Source organism: Juglans microcarpa x Juglans regia, chromosome 2S (genome assembly GCF_004785595.1).
Source record: "Juglans microcarpa x Juglans regia isolate MS1-56 chromosome 2S, Jm3101_v1.0, whole genome shotgun sequence".
In the NCBI taxonomy this organism is placed as follows: domain Eukaryota; kingdom Viridiplantae; phylum Streptophyta; class Magnoliopsida; order Fagales; family Juglandaceae; genus Juglans; species Juglans microcarpa x Juglans regia.
In genome coordinates this window covers 158,089-177,195 of record NC_054597.1, presented here as the reverse complement: position 1 = coordinate 177,195, position 19,107 = coordinate 158,089, and the positions used below count along the sequence as shown (strand labels likewise).

General features: G+C 37.4%; 2 protein-coding genes across 2 annotated transcripts; both read left to right on the top strand.

Annotated features, from left to right (window-relative positions):
- LOC121251416 (transcription factor ICE1-like) lies at nucleotides 1-4,702 on the top strand. The gene is made up of 4 exons (XM_041150669.1): nucleotides 1-1,520; nucleotides 2,078-2,302; nucleotides 3,016-3,186; nucleotides 4,310-4,702. Exons 1-4 carry the CDS (start codon nucleotides 381-383, stop codon nucleotides 4,391-4,393), a joined length of 1,620 nt encoding a protein of 539 aa, XP_041006603.1. The 5' UTR covers nucleotides 1-380; the 3' UTR covers nucleotides 4,394-4,702.
- Nucleotides 4,703-16,229: 11,527 nt separating this feature from the next.
- Nucleotides 16,230-18,146, top strand: LOC121251853. Its single transcript, XM_041151245.1, has 2 exons — nucleotides 16,230-16,707; nucleotides 17,020-18,146. The coding sequence occupies exons 1-2, from the start codon at nucleotides 16,324-16,326 to the stop codon at nucleotides 17,872-17,874; spliced, it is 1,239 nt and encodes a 412-aa protein (XP_041007179.1). The 5' UTR covers nucleotides 16,230-16,323; the 3' UTR covers nucleotides 17,875-18,146.
- The last annotated feature ends 961 nt before the right edge of the window (nucleotides 18,147-19,107 follow it).

Here is a 19,107-nt window from a genome sequence, read left to right as displayed (position 1 = left end):
GGGTAACCATGGGCTTGGCCTTCGCTAAAATTCATAGGCAAATTTCGTTACAACAATTGGAGAGAGCGGAAACCAGTAGCCGCGAGCTAGCGTCAGTGCAAGCAGACTGCCACACACATGGATAACCCACACAGACAGCGCTCTCCATTCATTTTATTTTCGCTACCATTTTTTCATTTCAATTATACATTACATAACGCTCAAACTTCTAATCTCATCTCTTTCTTCTCAACAATGATTCTCTGAACTCAACTCCGATCCATAGAAAAAGCCACTTCCCCTTTCGTTCTCCCCCCGCCCTCAGGCCCCCCAGCCCCCCCCCCCTCTCTCTCTCTCTCTCTCTCTCTCTCTCTCTGAGAGTCAGAAACGCCCTGGGAAAGATGCTTCCGAGGTCTACAAGCGGCGTCGTTTGGATGGAAGGACCAGGAGGAGGAGAAGAAGAAGACACAGCGTCGTGGACCAGAAACAACAATGAAGGCGAGCCTGGCAAGAACGACGACATTGGTCTGGGGATGCCTCTCTCTTCCTTCAAGTCCATGCTCGAGAATGACTGGTACATCAACAACAACGCCCTGAACCCACCTCAACAGGACCTCCATAACCATCTCCGTGGTCTTCCAAACCCGCAAGATGTCAGAGACATTAGCTTTTGCTCGAACCCAAACGACAACAATAACCTTCTTTTGCAGACCTTGGACTCGTCCTCTTCCTGTTCTCCGTCGCAGGCTTTCAGTCTCGACCCCTCACAGGCACAGTCCCCCTTCTTGCCCCACAAATCTTGCTTCTCTTCGCTTATCAACGCCGTTTGCTCCAACCCTTTTGACAATGCCTTCGATTTGGGCCTCGATACCGGGCTTCTCGGCCCGTTCAACCCAGCTGCTTCGAACTCCCCTGCTTTGATAGGCTTCACGGCCTGGAACTCTCAGCCCCAGATTGGTGCTCCCGAACTGAGTTCTGCCTCCGCGTTTCAATCAACTCGGTTGCTGCCGATATCTGACACTTCCGCCGGACTTGATGGCGGGTTTATCTCAACGTGTTTCGAGGATTTTGACAACTCAGGGAGTGCTCTATTTCTGAACAGAGCAAAAGTTCTCAGACCCCTCGAGGTCTTCCCACAAGTGGGTTCGCCACCCACCCTGTTTCAGAAGCGAGCGGCGCTTCGGCAAGGAGCTGAAAAGTCTGGGAATCTGGAGGTTTCGGGCGTTAGGTTCGACGAAAATTCGGCGAATTTGGAGAGTAGGAGGAAGAATAATGACGTTTCGGGTGATGTTGATGACGCGAGCATCGACTTTTCAGGTGTAAATTACGATTCGGATGAGTTTGAAGGCGTTGGTAAGGTGGAGGAGAATGTTAAGAAGGGTGGGAGCAATTCTAACGCCAACAGTACTGTCACTGGCGGAGTTCAGAAGGGAAAGAGGAAGGGGCTGCCGGCAAAGAATCTGATGGCTGAAAGGAGGCGAAGAAAGAAGCTTAATGATAGGCTTTACATGCTTAGGTCTGTTGTACCCAAGATTAGCAAGGTATGAAGTAATGTCATCCTTTAGGTTTAGAGGGTTTATAATTTTTGGACTTTGCTTCGTTTGGGTTTCTTGCTATTTAAATTATACGTGCTGGTTAGTTGTTACCATATGACTTTATTCTGTATCTGAAGGCCAATAATTGACATGGAAAAGTACTAATCTTGAATTTGAATGTCTTCTGCGTGTGTATGCCGTGTGTGTGTGTGTGTAATTCTTTCGCACGAACTTTGTGGACCAACCGACAATTGAAGAGCCTAGAGTGAGTGCCCTTTTATCCTCTCTCCCAAAGAACTCTGAGAAATCTCGAAAGTGTTAAAGTCAACTAATTTGAGCTTTTGAGATAAATAATTATCTATTGTATGTTTTAATAGGAGGTGAGAATTGTGTGTGTGTGTGTGTGTGTGAAATTCCGATACTTGATATCTAAATATCTAGGATCGCTGGTCGTGTGGAGGTTCTTTGGCAGTCATTATGTGGTTGCTTTGGGATTCATTAATTCGTTACACTTGATGGGTCAGCCATTGTATCTGATGATTATATGTCTTATTTGTACTTAGATGGATAGAGCTTCTATTCTTGGGGATGCCATTGACTACTTAAAGGAGCTTCTGCAAAAGATCAATGACCTCCATAATGAGCTGGACTCATCCCCACCCGGGTCTTTGCTGCCACCTTCTGCAAGCTTTCACCCTTCGACACCAACTCCACCTACGCTTCCCTGTCGTGTCAAGGAAGAGCTTTGTCCGAGCTCTTTGCCAAGCCCTAAAAGCCAACAGGCACGGGTAAAGCTCAAACATCTTGCTTCTCATTTGATATTTTCAGGTTTTTAATCAATATCCTGATGCTTGTAAGTTTGCAAATGTGCTGTATTGGTGTTGATTTTGAGATCTACTGACGATGTGTATTGGTGTCCACATAGCTTTCTTACTTTTTTTGGTAGGTAATCTAGAAGTTTTATTCATAAGAAAAAAGGCATAGCCCGAGTACACAGGAAGTATACACATAGCTTTCTTACTTGTAAATTTGTATTTCCATATGTTTGTAAAATTGACTGAGGTATATTCAAGCAAAACCTTAAGACAATGAGGTGCAATGATTATTACCTAGTTAGATATAATACAGTTTGTCAACTTGTGATTCACACTGCGTAGCCCTGTATTGGGGAGGGAGCCTTAAATTTTAGTGTATAGGATGGGCAAGATTATTTCGTGTATTAGTGGGTCGAAGCCACCATTGACCATTTGAGTGTTTCTAGAGCATACCAGAGACTCCCTTATCTTTCTTTTCTTTTTACAATTTTGTCAATTACCATCACTTCTGGTGGAGGAATACCTTTTACTATTTCTATACTCCAAAAACTTCTGTATCTGAGATACTTACTCTACTTCTTATATCGCATAAGACCAAGTGTTTCTCGAGCATACCGAATCAAGTTTTTGATTGTAATCCAGGAAATTGGTTTGTTTGTAACTTGCTTGATTTCTGCGTTTTATAGGTGGAGGTTCGAGTAAGGGAAGGAAGAGCTGTCAACATCCACATGTTTTGTGCCCGTAGACCGGGTCTCTTGCTTTCCACTATGAGGACTCTGGACAACCTGGGGTTAGACATACAGCAGGCTGTAATTAGCTGCTTCAATGGGTTTGCCCTGGATGTGTTTCGAGCTGAGGTATGCTTCTTTCTCTGATACAAAAGTCACCCTTTCAATGTTTCTACCGAATTTACCTTTTGACTATGAAACAGTAGAAAGATTGCACATTTTCTGTATTTCTTTTGTACTTATATAAAGAAAAAAGATTGCCCATTTTCGTGTTCTGGTTTTGGTGCTTTGCACCTGCACATTTCAACGTAAAAGTCTTGTTCCCCCTGTATCCTCTAGAGCTGAAAGGTTGTCTGTTCACTATATTGGAGAAAATCTCGTTTGTATGTGGAAAAAAGCTCTGGAATACTTAAAAAACAAACCCTGTAATGGAGAGTCCTTTCCTTTAATTGGAGAGATGATAGTCCTTTTTGCCATTTTCTGATTTTCATGAAAGTACAACCGGGTTGCCCATTTCCATAGGACTTCAGATCATCTTTTCTTATTCTCTCTCTCTCTCTCATTTGTACACATCAATTACTTGTAATAATTCTGTTTTTGGCATCCCCATGGTGTCAATTAAAAAAATGGAAAGTTGTTTGACAGCTTGTTACTTCTGAGATGCAACTAAAGCTTTCTAATGTCTACATCTCCACGACTCTTTGTTTCATTTGATACTGTAAGAAGATGAGAGAACAGATTATTTGAAAAATAATCAATGCTGATAAATGATGGTATATAAATGAAAAAGAGAGCATGGTAGTCCTTCAGTGGATTTTTCAATAGCTTAAGAAAGGTAAAGATGGCTAATGAGTGGAAAGAAACAAAAGTAAGGAAACAAAATTTCAAATCTAGGGAGATTTTTTTTCTAGTCATATTCTGTCACTTTGCTGTCTAGCTTTATTGATTGCCATTAGACCAACATGCAAGGCAGGATATTGATTCTTTGAACAATTTCATATGTAAAAGGATGACAGAATGTCAGTAACAGTATGGACTGCTATAAGATTCGGTAGTACATGTCAGGTTTCTCAGAAATGCAAAGCAATACGAAAGGGACCTTTATTCTATTAGTGGCACCTGAATGGATGGTCCATGCGGCCTCTCCTTTTGTTAAGTGTGGCCTAACGAATTCTTCGCCCAAGCGGGTACAAGCTTTTTGGCCAATTATGGTCATCCAAAGACATGATTTTTTTTTTTCATTGTTCATCAGCAATGCGGGGAAGGCCAGGATGTGTTGCCCGAGCAGATTAAAGCAGTACTCTTGGACTCAACCGGCTGCCCCAGTATGATGTAACTCGGTACTTGATCGGTAACTGCAACCTGTTCGTATAGATGGAGGAACTAACAGTAGTGGTGCACCAGGAGTAGTTGGTAAGTGCATTTGCTCCTCATTCCCTTCGGTAAAGGTAAATGGTGAAGGTGCACAGATCCAAGTCCAAATGTTCGAAGCTTGATCTAACGTTATTCAGTGGAATATGTTTTGTAAACGTGCTTTGAAGCGTGGCAAACTTATGGTGATATCTGAATATCTTCAGTTTTAAGAATAAAAATGTTTCGCTTTTTCCCTAAACCTGTGCGAATAATATGTAATCCCTTGAATGCAGTCTGGCTGTCCAGTTTGATGGGTACCTTTTCATTTTTTATAACAAGAGTCTTGGATCTCTATATGATACAAACTAAGAACGCCATAATTCTGAACACGTTGAAGCTGAAAACGCCATCTCAATGATGGATGGATGGCTTGTCAACTTGGAATCGCCTTGGTTATGACTTACCATCTTATTCAAAGGATTCCTTTCATCTCTTGCAATCCCAATTGCCTATCTACCTCTTCGATCATTCTTCTCCCTCCTATCCGCTTCCCCCCCTCCCATACCTTGTTGAATTCCTCAACATTCGGCTAGCTACCTGCCCGTCCTTCATCCGAATCGGAAGAGCACTTCTATTTGTAAAATCGATGTAAACAACACACCCGTTGTTTTGCAAATAAAATAAAGTCCGACTATGTTATTGATGTGTTGACTTGCAAATAAGATTTTTCAGTCAGAAGTAAGCATTATTATATCAATGAAAATATCAACCAAATGGAGATTTAGCTAAATGTCGATGCAGTCGGCCAGTTTTGAAGCATCATCAAGTTATTTTAAATTCTATTGCCGATTAAAATCAGACGCAAAAGTTGTCTTCTTATTCACTCAAGTTTTTTATTTTTTTGGATTGTAAAAAATGTAATTTATAATGGCGCATTTGTGTTTCTCGATTTCTTAACATTGGTTTTGGGAGTTTGATTGAGACTTGATTTGAGTTTCACAGCATTGGTATGGATGTATAAGTATAATGCCACAATATGGTTTGCAACGTGTAATGAAATATTTGAAAAATAGAAAATATTACAATAAAAACCCAAAAATTGAAAGAAGAAAAAATAGTATAACATTAAAAAATAGAAATTTAATGAACTAAAAAGATTTAGAGAGTAAAAAATAAAAACTGAGAATCAAGAAAGAACAGGAACAATTATGGACTTCCATATGCAGTGCAAGAATGATCTGTAATTAGCACCGTCTTACTGTATGAATTATCACTTGTCGATCCCAAAGGAATGGGAAGTAGTAGGCCCCGCACCTTTGTATTGATCTCCCATACGATTCGCAAGTTTTGTATCTTTCTTGTCGTTGGAATTTGGTAAACCAAACAACCCTAGCTAGTTAACTGTTTCGGCGCTCTAGCTGCAGAACGTTTTGGCCCTCTCCCGCTCACTTAATACAGTATTAATCATCCTCCTTTTCAAGTTACCTGTTATATTTATATATAATTCGATAGTGGTGAGGCTAGATAAAGTTCTGGTTTAGCTGGTATTCTTTTCTTTGCGGAGATGAGTCTTCTCACCTCGTTGCATCCACAGTGACACGATCACAGTAAAATAGGAGGGAAGTCGATATTGAAAGTTTGTGCTGGAAATTGTAATCAAACGAAGGTATCATCTTTCAAAGCTGTTGGCTTTCTATGTTTCTGTTGATGTTCTTGGTCATGTTTGTAGATCTGTTTTAACCCAGTGCAAAGTACACATTCACACGTGGCCTAGTTTTCAGAAATTTCAAATGATTTAGCAAGTGGCATACTTGGCCTCGTTTGAATGTTTAGATCCTGTTTGTTGAGATAAATTAAGTTCTTTATAAATAGTAATAAGTTGAGATAGTATAGTAAATTTTGTGGGGCCTGCCTAAGATGAAAAAGATGTATTTAGATATTAAGATGAGTTTAAATGTATTATAAGAAGTTGAAAAAAATTGTGGGTCTCGTGTGTGAAGAGATGTTGAATTGAAAAAAGTTATGAATCTTACGTATAAAGAAGTTTTGAGTTGAGATGAATTTAGTAATTTGAAGGTTGGATGCTTGGATGTCATACTCGGCTTAAAATTAGACTTGATCTCAGCTCAATTTAAGTTTCAAATGGGATCTTAGATGAAATGAGATGAGAAGAAAAATTTGTGAATATTAATAAAATAGTACGTGAATAGTAATAAAATGATTTGAGTTAAAATATTTATAGGGTTTTAGGAATTGAGAGATAAAATGTTGAATAAAAAAATTATAAAATTAAAATATTGTCAGAATATAATTTTTTAATATAATTTTTGTTTTAAGATTTGAAAAAGTTAATTATTTTTGTGTTTTGTTTATAAGTTTGAAAAAGTTTTATAATGATTAGGTAATGATTAAATGAAAATTTTAAAATTGTAAAATGTTTATATTTGAGGGATATTTGTATGTTAAGATAAAACGAAATGTGTAAAAACCATCTCAACGTCCAACCGGGCAGTTATGCAGCTGTCTCTTTTGATTTTGATATTATGTTTACACACCATGGCAGGCATTTTGTGTTCTTCAAACAAAGGGAGTCAATGTGCAGGTCTGATCTCTCAGGGTGCATCTAAGGTCTCTCCTACATTACTCTTTCTGATTTCTTTTGCATATATATGTTATTTGAGGGCTCAGTTGCGCCACATATTCATTATCAGGACCTTCAGGCACACTATTTGGAACTGAGACGTTTTCATTTACATAAAAAGCTCAGAAAAAGCAGATGTTTTCATTGAAAAGTTAACACTACTCAAAAACTCTTTCTATTTCGTGTTCTTTTCCCCTTTAATGTTGTTTGTTATCCACTGGCCAGGTGTATTTAAAAAGAATGGTTCTGGCTCGACGCTCAATCATTTGGTATAGAAATAATTCATAACAAGTGTTTAAATTTTTAAATTTGGGTTGGACCAGTAACAGTGAGAACATGACCGGCCACCTCATAGGTCTTCTTTGGACCTAATTGGCCTTTCTTACTTGCGGTTTAAGTAAGTTTCTACTAGTAATTTCTATTTCTTTTATTTGAGTTGATATTATTTGTTGGTGTGTTCTCTTTGCAAGTGCCTTTTTTTTCACCTTTTTTACTTTATTTTGGTCCTAAAATTTTTTCTATGAACATTATTGAGTGCTTTGTATTGTGGTTGGGTTTGTTTAATTTTTTCATATCTGGTTTTGGTTTTTGTCGAATATCTGTAATCCCCATGCATCCGGCTGTAATCACGATTTTTCTCCGTCATAAGTAAGAGTTATTAATAAAATTAGAATACTGTCCTCTTCTATAAAAGAAAAAAAAAAAAGAAAAGCGTCTATATGTGTCGCACGTACCAGATCTAAGATTTGACATATGAGATCAAGGGTTTGTGAGGAACAAAGACAAGGGAAGGTAAGGGAAGGGAAGGGGCTGGGCTTCTGAAGGAATTCACCATGGGGTTCACTTCAGATCAAATCAATTAGTTTAGTTTTACTTTTACTTACTTGCAGACGGACTTCTTGATGGGCCTAGATATGGGTTTATGTTAAGTTGTTTGTTTTATTCGGCCGGCCCAGTAGCTTGCCGAGGGCCCGAGCCTCTGTTTTATTTCCTTAGTTGAACTTCTTTTAATTAGTAATTGTTGCATTTCGAAGGAAATAGTTACTGAATCTGACATATATGTACCTTTGGTGAATATTGTAATAACCATCTGGAATGTAACATTAAAAATCCTAAATTTCTCTTTTTTCTTTCCATCTTCTTCGAAGAGAGCAACATTTCCATGTGATTTTCCTTCTTTATTTATTTGGTGTGTTTCAATATGTATTTCAATATCAAGCATCTGGGAAGTTACTTTCTTTCTTTTTGGTCAAATCAGCAACCTATAATTTAGCTTTAAAATAAGATAAAAAATCATGCAAAGAAATAAAATCAAGAATAAATAAGACAAATAGACTTATACTCTTAAAACTAAAGAGATTCAGACTTCTAACAAATAAATGAGTCAAACTCCTGAAAGGAAAGGAATTCAGACATCTATTAGGAAAATATTTCACAAAACAACTTGGATCTCTATATATATGAGGAGATCCCAACGAATTAGGAAACTGTTGATAAATTCTTTATAAGTTCTCTACACAGAAGCTTCATACGTCCAAACTCCACTACAACTCCAAAAGATCTTCTCTAAATTTTTCTATTGTATTGTGCGACGTGTGAAGTCATGTGAGATTGTAAAAGCACCCATTATAGTGAATTTCACCCCCAAAACAACCTATGGACATAGACATTATTCCAAACCACGTAAATTCTTGTGTCTCTATTTATTTACTTTTATTCGCTTATTTATTGTTTATGTTATGGATGAACACGACGAATACCGTATCAAAACTCAAATAATCTCATAGATCGGGTGTGACTCTTTCCTCCATTCCGTTCTCTTGTGCAATATTTTATTAACATGTTCAATTAAAGAGATGGCATTATGCCGCCATGTTTCTTCTTGAAGGATACATAATATTTATACTGTGTTCTTTAAACAAAAAAAATGAAAAATCACTTTTCCAACTCACTACTATGAAGTAGTATTGTTGAGTGAGATTTGACATTTCATATTTATGTTGGAGTAATGTTAGATACAATTATAGGTTATATAAGCGTCACACACTTATTTTGAAAAAGAGTAGGATTCACCATTAAAAAATTAGTTCTCATTTTTTTTAAATGAGTGTGTAGTGCTTACATATTCTATGACTGTAAATATCATTTCTCTTTAAATTTTGATAAGTGTCAAAGAAACATATTAAAAATAAAAAGAAACAAAATAAACACACTAGAGAGATGGGTACTTTGAACACACGATCCATAAATGCTTAAATATCTTATGACTGTATACATCATTTTCCTTTAAATTTTGATGTGTCAAGGAAACATATTAAAAATAAAAAGAAACAAAATAAACACACTAGAGAGATGGGTACTTTGAACGAGCGGCCATGGCCAATTCTGTGTAGATACCAAATTAGATTAGGAAAACATTACTCCCACCTACAAAACCCACAGACAAAACCCACCAATTGAGTTGTTTTTTATTATTATTATTTTTTTTACTTAGTGGTTAAGAAATTGTTTTTTAATGAATTTATGATTTTTTTAAATGTTTAAGTGATTTAAAAACATGTTTAAGAAAACTAAAAAAATAAATAAATTTTGGTTGTTTGGTAGGAGTAGCAGCTCCCATTAGATTAAGCTCTCATTTGGTTATACAGATAAAATAAAATTGAAAGTTGAATAAAATATTGTTATAATAAAAAATTTTAATATAATTTTTATTTTAAGATTTGAAAAAATTAAATTATTTATTGTATTTTATTTAAAAATTTGAAAAAATTGTAATAGTTATATAAGATGAGATGAGATATTTTGTGTAACCAAATTAGACATAAGGGGATACTAAGACTGTTCAACTGGGCCGGGTTTTTTCCCGGCCCGGTCTGAAACCCGGAAAACCGGGATCCGGTTCTGGGTTCTAACCCAGATCAAACCCGGGCCGGAACCCGGGTTTAAAAACCTAGACCTATCCGGCCCGGATACAGGTTACAAACACGGGTACTGGGTTTTAAACCCAGTACCCGGGTCTTTTTACACTTCATAAACGAAACCCCCCCCGAGTTTCTCTCTCTCTCTCTCTCTCTCTCTCTCTCTCGTTATGATTGCTGCTTGCGAAAGTAGAAACCCTAAGTCCGTGCCTCCTCGCCGCGACCCCATTGCCGCCGCCGCATCTTCGTCACAGCATCTTCGTCGTCACATCCCCGTCGCCATCAACCTTTCCCTAAGTCCCTGCCTCCATCGTGACCCCGTGAGTCTGTCTCTCTCACTCACTCTCTCTCTATCTCTCTCTCTCTCTCTCTCTCCATTGGATTTTTGGGTTTGGCTTTCCAAGAGAGAAAAGTATCGTTTCTGTATATATATGATCTGGTAGCTCCAAGATAAAAATTATTGTTCACAATCGTTAGTCTAGGACTCGGCCTTATCTGGGTTTGGGTTGAAAATTATTTGAGTATCTTTTGTTGTCTAATGGATGATGCTTCCTCTTCTGCTCAAGTAGTGCTGATTGATTTATATATTGTTAGGTTCATCGAACAGAATCATGTATAAGGAGTTTGTCAAATGCTCAAGGCAGATCTGTTTACAGAACAATATATGTATAAAATATAAAGCACTTAGATTAAGAAATGATGCCATAAATTATTTTGAGAAAAATGTAGTTGGACACTATCAGCTGTCACAGCGTTTGTTTTGAGAAAAATGAAGCCAGTTAGGGTTGGGACATGGATATGGTGTACAGGGGTGCAGCTTTATAAGTTTTGAGATAGAGTGTTCATTTTTTCCTATATCTATAAAAATACTAAATATTTATCAATTAGTCTCTGGAGTCATCATTGTTATTACCTTTTATGGGCTTAAGAATTCTCTATAGTTGATGAACTTTCAGTGGATAAGGTGTTATCTGAACTATTATAAGCTAAATTACTATATGAAAAATCATAAGATTTTCCATGCATGATCAAGCCATTAAAGCTAAAAGAGGGCTGGCAATATGATCATATATGTTTTCTGTACTATTTCATACCTATTCTGATTAGCTGTGTATTACAGCTTTTTCAGAACATTTTAACATCAACCGAGCTGCAATTTCCACAACATAGTTTGGAAGAAATACATCCAGATTGTGTGGATCTTGTCCGAAGTCTATTACATCAAAACCCAGGTACTCTGTTGAGGTACTAATTTATTATATTCTTTTTTATTTGTTTTAGGTCAGTTGGGTGAGTGGGGTGGGGCCTTGGTGGATGTTTTTGGATTTATTTATATGAATTAGCGGTCAACAATCGAACATACTTATTATTTGTTCTGTTATTAGTTATTATAATCTTAAATCTTTTGTCTGTGTAGCTCATCTAGAAACCTCCATGTACTAGGTGTTTCATTTTTACTAGGGGCTTGACATGTGATCTTGTTGGACTGTAATCTTTATATCGAGATGAGAGTCATTATTCTTGCTGCATTCAGCAACAGTTTGGATTCGAGTTGTGGCCTTGTGGGAGGATTATTTAAAGACTTCACCTCAGATAGTATTGGTTTCCTAGGACAAATTCAGTGCACATCTATTAGCAGAGCTTGATGATAAGTATATATAGAGTGCTGTTCTTGCATCTAAATGTGCTAATAACGTTAGTATGGAAAATCTGCATGTGTAGATGTTTCTCCAGCAACTATTTTCATGAATGTGCATTTCTGCCTTCATTTGAAAGAAAATTGATGTCAATATGTAAGCAAACTATGTTCATAGCAATTTATATTTTGTAATTAGTAAAAATTTTGTTTTTTTAGGTTCTCTAGTTTCTCATGACGTGCAGATATAATTAGTAAACACTTCAAGGACACAAAAGCAGTTGAATAGATGGCAGTTTCAAACTTTCAATTGAAATATTTTGTAATTTTGTGTTTTGTAATGTAATTTAATTTAACATTTTTAATGTTTTTTAGTTTCATCTGTTTGTTTGACACATTATATGTGGTTGAAGTAAACTTTTCTCTGTACTTTTCTAAATGAATATGGGTCTGTAAATGTACGGGTCATTTTTAGATTTGGTGATCTTGAATTACATCTTCTAGGTTTTTTTGATTGATGTGGAAGGGCTCGTGTTTATTCTCAGAATTTTGTATATTTCTTTGTGTTTCTTGACGTGTTTGTGGATGATGAATTAGATATCTATGGTAATTTGACTTATATGTAGAAATAAAATCAGATTTAATGCTTTGCAGGCCATATTTGCAAATTCTTTTTTTTTTTTTTTTTACATAAGATTTATATGATAATTAATAGTTATTATGGTTTATCGGTGGGGTAGAAATCTTCAGTGTAACATGTTTTGTTGTTGAAAAGGGGATGTCATCTCTTATGGATCTATTAATCCTTGTTATTTTTTCTTGGTTAAATAAAATTGAGCATCGAATTTATGACTTCTATTTTGAACTTTTGAAATCAGTGCTCAACTTCACATCATTATTTTTTTTTCTGAAAAAAAATTAGATACTTCAGGCTTTTATTAAAAAAAAAAAAAAAAACCAGGTTGAAGCCAGAACCCGGATTTCCGGGTTGCTTAAACCCGGATTCATCCGGGTTTCGGCCCGGGTCATAACTCGGGTGTACCCGGGCCGAAACCCGGCCTGGTTTTACAGCCCGAATTCCAGACCGGGTATACCCGAAAATCCAATCCGAAACCCGGTTGAACACTCTTAGGGGATACGTAATGTCAACTAATTTCTTGCTGCCTTTATAAACCAAATTTGAGACTAAATAATTTCAATAGCCTCAGCAATGCGTGTTTCTACATTTAAGAACGTTACTTTTGCTTTTTCAATTTTATATTTTTTTCTTTACTTCTCATTTTTTTTATTATCATTATTATTAGTTTTTCGCACTTTTCTGAATTTACACCATATTTTGAAGCATTTATTTATTTTAATTTACGTTGATTGTTTTATAGAGGGGTACTTTGGAAGTGAATGCGGACCACATAATCCTTCTACTTATTCTGCAATATAAAACTCAAGAGTCAAGAAGCCCCCATTCCTTGATAGCATTCCAAGTTATTCAGAATGAATTGGTAGTTACTTTTAAGTTACGGATGATAATATACGACTCGAATTTGACAAGAATACAATACACAATAGAGTTTTGGATAAAAACGGATTATTATTTTTTTTTATTTTTATACATGGAGAGGGGATTCCATCCTTGATTGAAATTAATTTGAGCATCTTCATACTGCAAAAATATACAGCATGTACATACACAAACACACATTTCTATATGACAAAATGCCCAATTTCAATGCGATGAAAGGCAATCATCATCGAGGATTGTACAAAACTGGTGAATTTCAATGCAATAGATGGAAATGATGGAAGAAGGTGTACGGAAACGAATAGGTGTGAGGGAGATTATACCTAGCAAGGCTGAGAAGCTCGGGCTGCAAGAAGCTCTTTTTCTTCTTAGAGGCCAAGGCATACCCGACGATGAGATCGACTCTGAGTGAGGGAACCTGGTGCCGATCGAATAGGTCTACGAATTGAAGCCATCAGCTACTTCCTCTCCTCCACCTCTGGTTGGATTTCATTGTTCAACCTCATGCCCACTGGAAAGGAAAAGAAACACAAACTCCAAAGATGAAATAAGGAATTTGGGATTCGATTTCTTAATTTCTTTCGTATCGTTTTGTTTTGTCCAGAATAGAGAGAGAGAGAGAGAGAGAGAGAAGTTAGTAGGGTTGCTTAACACACCCGCATTGTGAGAGGTGAGGAAGAAGAGTCTGAGGGCTGCTCGGGAGGGAGTGCGAGGTGAGGCACTGGTTGTAATTCGTAAAGAAAAATTCTTGGGAGCAACCCCTGTTTATGCATCATCCAAAACACACCTTATATGGTTAAGTAAATTGATAAATTTATCCCTAAGCAAATTGACAAAGTCCCCCCCCCCCCCCCAAAATTCGAAAAGTTGAAAACACTTCATTGTTACCGGGGGCTAATTTGAGTTGTGATGGAAAGAGAGGAGGGAGTTGCCGTGATTGGAGTTCGACGGTGGGGGTTGCTGCGAGGTCTTGAGGCTCGGTGGTGGTGGCTGGGCTGGTGTACGGTGGCAGCATGGTGGTGAGAGAGGGGGAGACTCATTTCGGGTTGGGTTGATCTGAGCTGCAATAGGGGGTTGTTGAGAGGTCATGGGGCTCGGTGGTGGTGGCTGGGCTGGCTTCGACAGCGGCATTTCAAGACTAAATACGTATGAGACCCATTTCAAGAGTGGAGAAGACACTGCGTGTGGGGGCTGCGCGTGGAGGCTCGAAGGTGGCTAAAGGGTCGCCGGTGTGAGGGGGAGCCGGTGAGGTGGTCGGTGGCGCTACTGGGTGGCCGACAGCGACGAAGAGAGGCTGAACGCGATTCGGTTGCTTGGCGAGGAAGGAGTACGTGACACGGCGATGGAGGCGTACACAAGCATCAGCGGTACTGACAGTGGGGCTGGAGGCTAACAATGGTGGTAGCCGGTGACTGCAGGTGGCGCACGGTGGGGCTACGGGCTGAGAGAAGGAATTGGGTGGGGGTAAGGGTTGAAAATTGAAATGCGTCGGTTTTGGATTTTTTTTTTTAAAAAAAAAAAAATACACGTCACGTATGCTACGGATCAGCCGTGAACAGTAGTTGATCCATAGCACAGCTCATTAGTAAATAGTGTTTTCACGTCGTATCAAGTTATGGATATTCGATTATTTAGGTCAATCCAAATCCGTTTCATTAAATTAAATGTGTTAAATTTTTAAATCTTAATCCAACCAATTTAGATAATAAGTCTAGTCGTGTCACCCGTTTTGATCAATTTAATAATTAATTATAAATTAATTAATACAACATGATCTATTTAAACTCGTTTCATATAAATAAGTTGAACTAACACGCATAACTCACTTGACCTGATTAACATAATTTCACATAAAAGTTAAAATTTAGATTTATTAGTAGCCACAATATTTTAAAAAATATTTTTCAAATTTTAACATATAATAAAGCCAATATTACAAACCATACAATAACAAATATGAGCATAGGTTTAAAATTACAATTTCAATAATAAAAACATAAGCATACTGAGAAATATCAATATTATAACTTAAAAATAATAAAATTTTAAATTTGAAATAAAATCTAAACAGGTCAAAATGCATTGATTTCGTGTTAAGCTGGTTGACCTGTTAATAAATCGTGTCTTAACAGGTCAACCCGCGATTTATTAACAAGTGAACCTGTTTTGACTCGAACCCGTTAATATCAAATTCAAACTCCCTAATTTCATGTCATGTCGTGTTCGTATTGAGTTCATGAGTCGTATTATATATTATCACTCGTAGGCGAAGGATAAGGTAAAAGAACCATGACGTGGGCAACGAACTGGATTTGCCACGCCAAATGTGTGGTGTGCGACGAACCAAATGTAAGTTGAGTAGATTTTTCATACAAGCTCTTTGTATAAAAGTGGATCACACTAATAAAAAATAGTCTTTTTTACATTTTTTTTAGGTGGGGTCTACTTTTTTGAATGACGTATATAGAACTTATCTATTTGAAACTTATACAAATAATTTATATAGTTGTCCTTGTGTTATATATGAATTTATATTAATTAGGTTAAAAAATAAATATACACATTAGCTTAACCTATTTATATAAACAAGTTTAGACGGGGTTGAAATGGATTAAATGAATCATGTTCAAATTAATTCGTTAGAAGTTAATGATTAAACAGGTTAAACAAGTCGTCACCTATTATTTATATGGACTGTATTAAAATTTTAGAGTTTGATTTATTTAATTAAATAAATCATATTCTAATTGACACATATAATTTTATATGTACTGTTAGTGCTAAATCTCACTTTTTTTTTATTTTTTTATTTTCACATTTTTAAACATTTTTAAAAAATAAAAGAAAAATATTAATACACTAATAATTACTTTTTTAATTATTAAAAAAATTAAAAATTAAAATAAGACGACAAAATGACAATACATACTATCATTTCTTATTCGTAATTTGACATCACAGAACGCAATTGCGCAAATTCGAATCCCGACTCTGTTTTAGCTTTAAAAGATAAAATTTTGAGCGTTGGTTCTCATAAAACGCAGGACGGACACAACAAAAAGATGTACAAGAGAAAAGGCCCACGAGCCCAACTACCCTCTCAGCAATTGCCGTTGCGCCCACAATAATCATTGTACAGTGGTTGTTCCCAATTGAAATCAACTCGGATTCCCTTCCTCGTTCTTCCAGGGAGGCGGCCATGGAAGACAGTTTCAAAGTCCGAGTAGACAAGACATTCGGCTCCTTAGCTTCTTCAACACCACCCGCAACAGCAACAACAATTTCGTCCTCTTCTCTCTGGTCTCTCACGGACGACGAAATCCAGAGGAGAGAATGGATCCGTGACAAGACCATCCCCGAGCCCGAGTCCGAATCTTTCTTCTGCAACTCCCATGGTAAAGGGTTCCAAAAAGTCAATAGTCCTCTGGAACTGAGGGACGAGCTGGAGAGGGACCTCGAAGACCTTGACGATGATAACGCGGGCGATGAACCCCAGCGGCGGCCGTCGAATAAACCGGAAGACAACGACGAAGAGTGGAACATTGAGTCTAGTATTGGCCAAGACTGTACTTTGGATTACGAGGTATGTAAAGAATTTTTATTTTTATTTTTTGCTTTCTCTTTCTGCCGTCGTTTTTGGATGTTAGCTTATGTTAAAGATTTTGTACGTGTAAGAACGGAAAATGTTTAGAAAGTAATTCCACGCTTTGCAATGATCAAAATGGGGATATGATTACTCATCTAAGCGTGCTGAGTTTGTGTGTGAAATGTTATATATTAAAGTTTGATGGGTTCACTTCGTTGTTAGTATGTAGTAATGGTTATGGGTTTGTCATTCTGCATAGTAGAGAAAGATGATAGATTTTATCTGAAGGGAGATTCGTTGTCTGGGCAGGAAGAGAGAGATGAATACGACAAACTGGCTATTGGCGGGGAAAAGGCTGAGCATCGCATGTACATGAGGGATATAATGGATTATGCTATAGACGTAGATTCTTGCAATGAGCTTCCCGATTCTTTTGAGGAAGTTGCTAGGGACCCGCGTGCGAATCATTTGGCTGCAAAACTTAGGCTGAGAGAGGATGCAGAAGCCGCTCAGAAAATCGATTCTTTGCGGGTCTCCGAGAAAGATGTAACGGGAGGGGAACATCCCCAAATCAACGCATCTGAGGGCGGTGTTAACCTGAAATCTATTCTCAAGAGAAAGGAGGCTCAATTGGATTCGAAGTCAGAAAAACGTGTCCGGTTTGAACTCGAGTATGAAGATAATTGTAATGGAGGTGTTTCCAATAAGGCCAACTTTTCCACTCAATGCTATTCTTCTGCAGTTCCGGATTATGTGCGAAATCCTTCGAAATATACACATTACACTTTTGATTCATCAGGCGACATGGATGAAGCATCTAACAAGCAAGCCTATATGGACTTTCTCAAGGTGATAAAGAGGTCAAATAATTTCGAATCACAGCCAGATGCTTTCATTGATCTACCCGCTGTCACCTTTATACCAAAAAGAAAAATGGATGATACTATAATGGCCAAGAAACCAGCTGCTTTGAGGCAGAACGAGAAGGATGATGTTGGTAGTAAGTTTCTGCATAGCAGAGAGTTGCCTACTGGAATTGCAGCTGGGGACATGGAAGCCGGTGAAGTTTGTGCAATGGAGGAAGATGAAACGGAGCCGGTAGCTGATGGAAGAAACAGTTCGCAGAGACTGGGCCGAAACTATAGGACCAAATCTGTTGTTTGACTTTGATCATCTTATGAGCTCAGGGAGGCACCACAATGCTAGCTTTCTCTCCTTTTGTATTCAATCTTGATGCATTTTATCTAAAGATTTTTTAATTTTTTAATTTTTATTCTTCTTATCTAGTTCGTGCTTCGCGTGCTATTGATGAAGGAAAAGACTGGCAGATGAGTGCAGAACAAATCTCTCATATCTTCTCTGATCCGTTCCAAAATAGGAAATCCTGTAACAGGTAGGAGAGTAGACGTTGGTGATCAAACCACTCTTTTGAATAAATAAGCATGGCCTTGAAAACCTCTTTTTACCTAGTGTTTAGATGGTAAGCTCTGTAACTTAGTTAATGTAATTTTTTTTTTTTTTTTTTTTTTTTTTTAATTTTTAACCTTGTTTCGTGTGGCCTGATGATGAACGTGCATGTTGTTCTTTGCATTTTTTGGATCTGTCCGTCTTCAGCTAAAGACCTCTTGTAGTGCCTTCTGATTTTGGTGTCCATTTGTATAAAGACGACCTTCGCGTGCACTTTTAAGTTTGTTGCTCCTTTATCGTCTTCCGACCAAAGAATGGGATCAGTTCAAGATGTGCCATTTAAGAGGTCTGACACACAAAAGTCAAATCCCATAACCATAGTTACCATATGACCATAAGAGTCTGTTCGTGGCAACCTTGGGGGCCTGCCTCCTTCATCGACTCATCGGTATGCTTACAGTACACTTGGGAAAACAAAAACAAAGACTCATTAGCGTGGGAAGAACCACTGTTAGCATGTCATGTGGGATACGTTGCCCCCAACAAAAATGAGGTTAGAGCCAGATCTTTTTTCCTCTTTCTTTCATACAAGATTAAACCTGAAGATATTAGTAATAAATCATTTTTAATGATTTTTGTATGGGAAGTGCTTCTCTTCCCCATAAGGGGTCCGGATGAGAAGTCCCATTTCAATTTTTTTTTTTAATGATTAAGGTTTCTATTGAATTTAGAGTTGATTTAAACTCTTCCCATTTCATCTAATTATTATAATTTTTTTAAATTTATTTTTAAATATCTAACAAGATTAAAAAGATACAAGAAAGAAAAAAAAAAAAAAAAAAAGCGATATGGCCTTATAGGTGGGAAGTGTTGGGACCCACTCTCGGTGGCGGTGGCCTAGCACTGCCTTTGTGAATAAACACCTTTTACGTTCAGCATTACCTGAGAAGCAAGTTACCTGCTTTGTCAATTAAATAGTAGGCCTTGTCA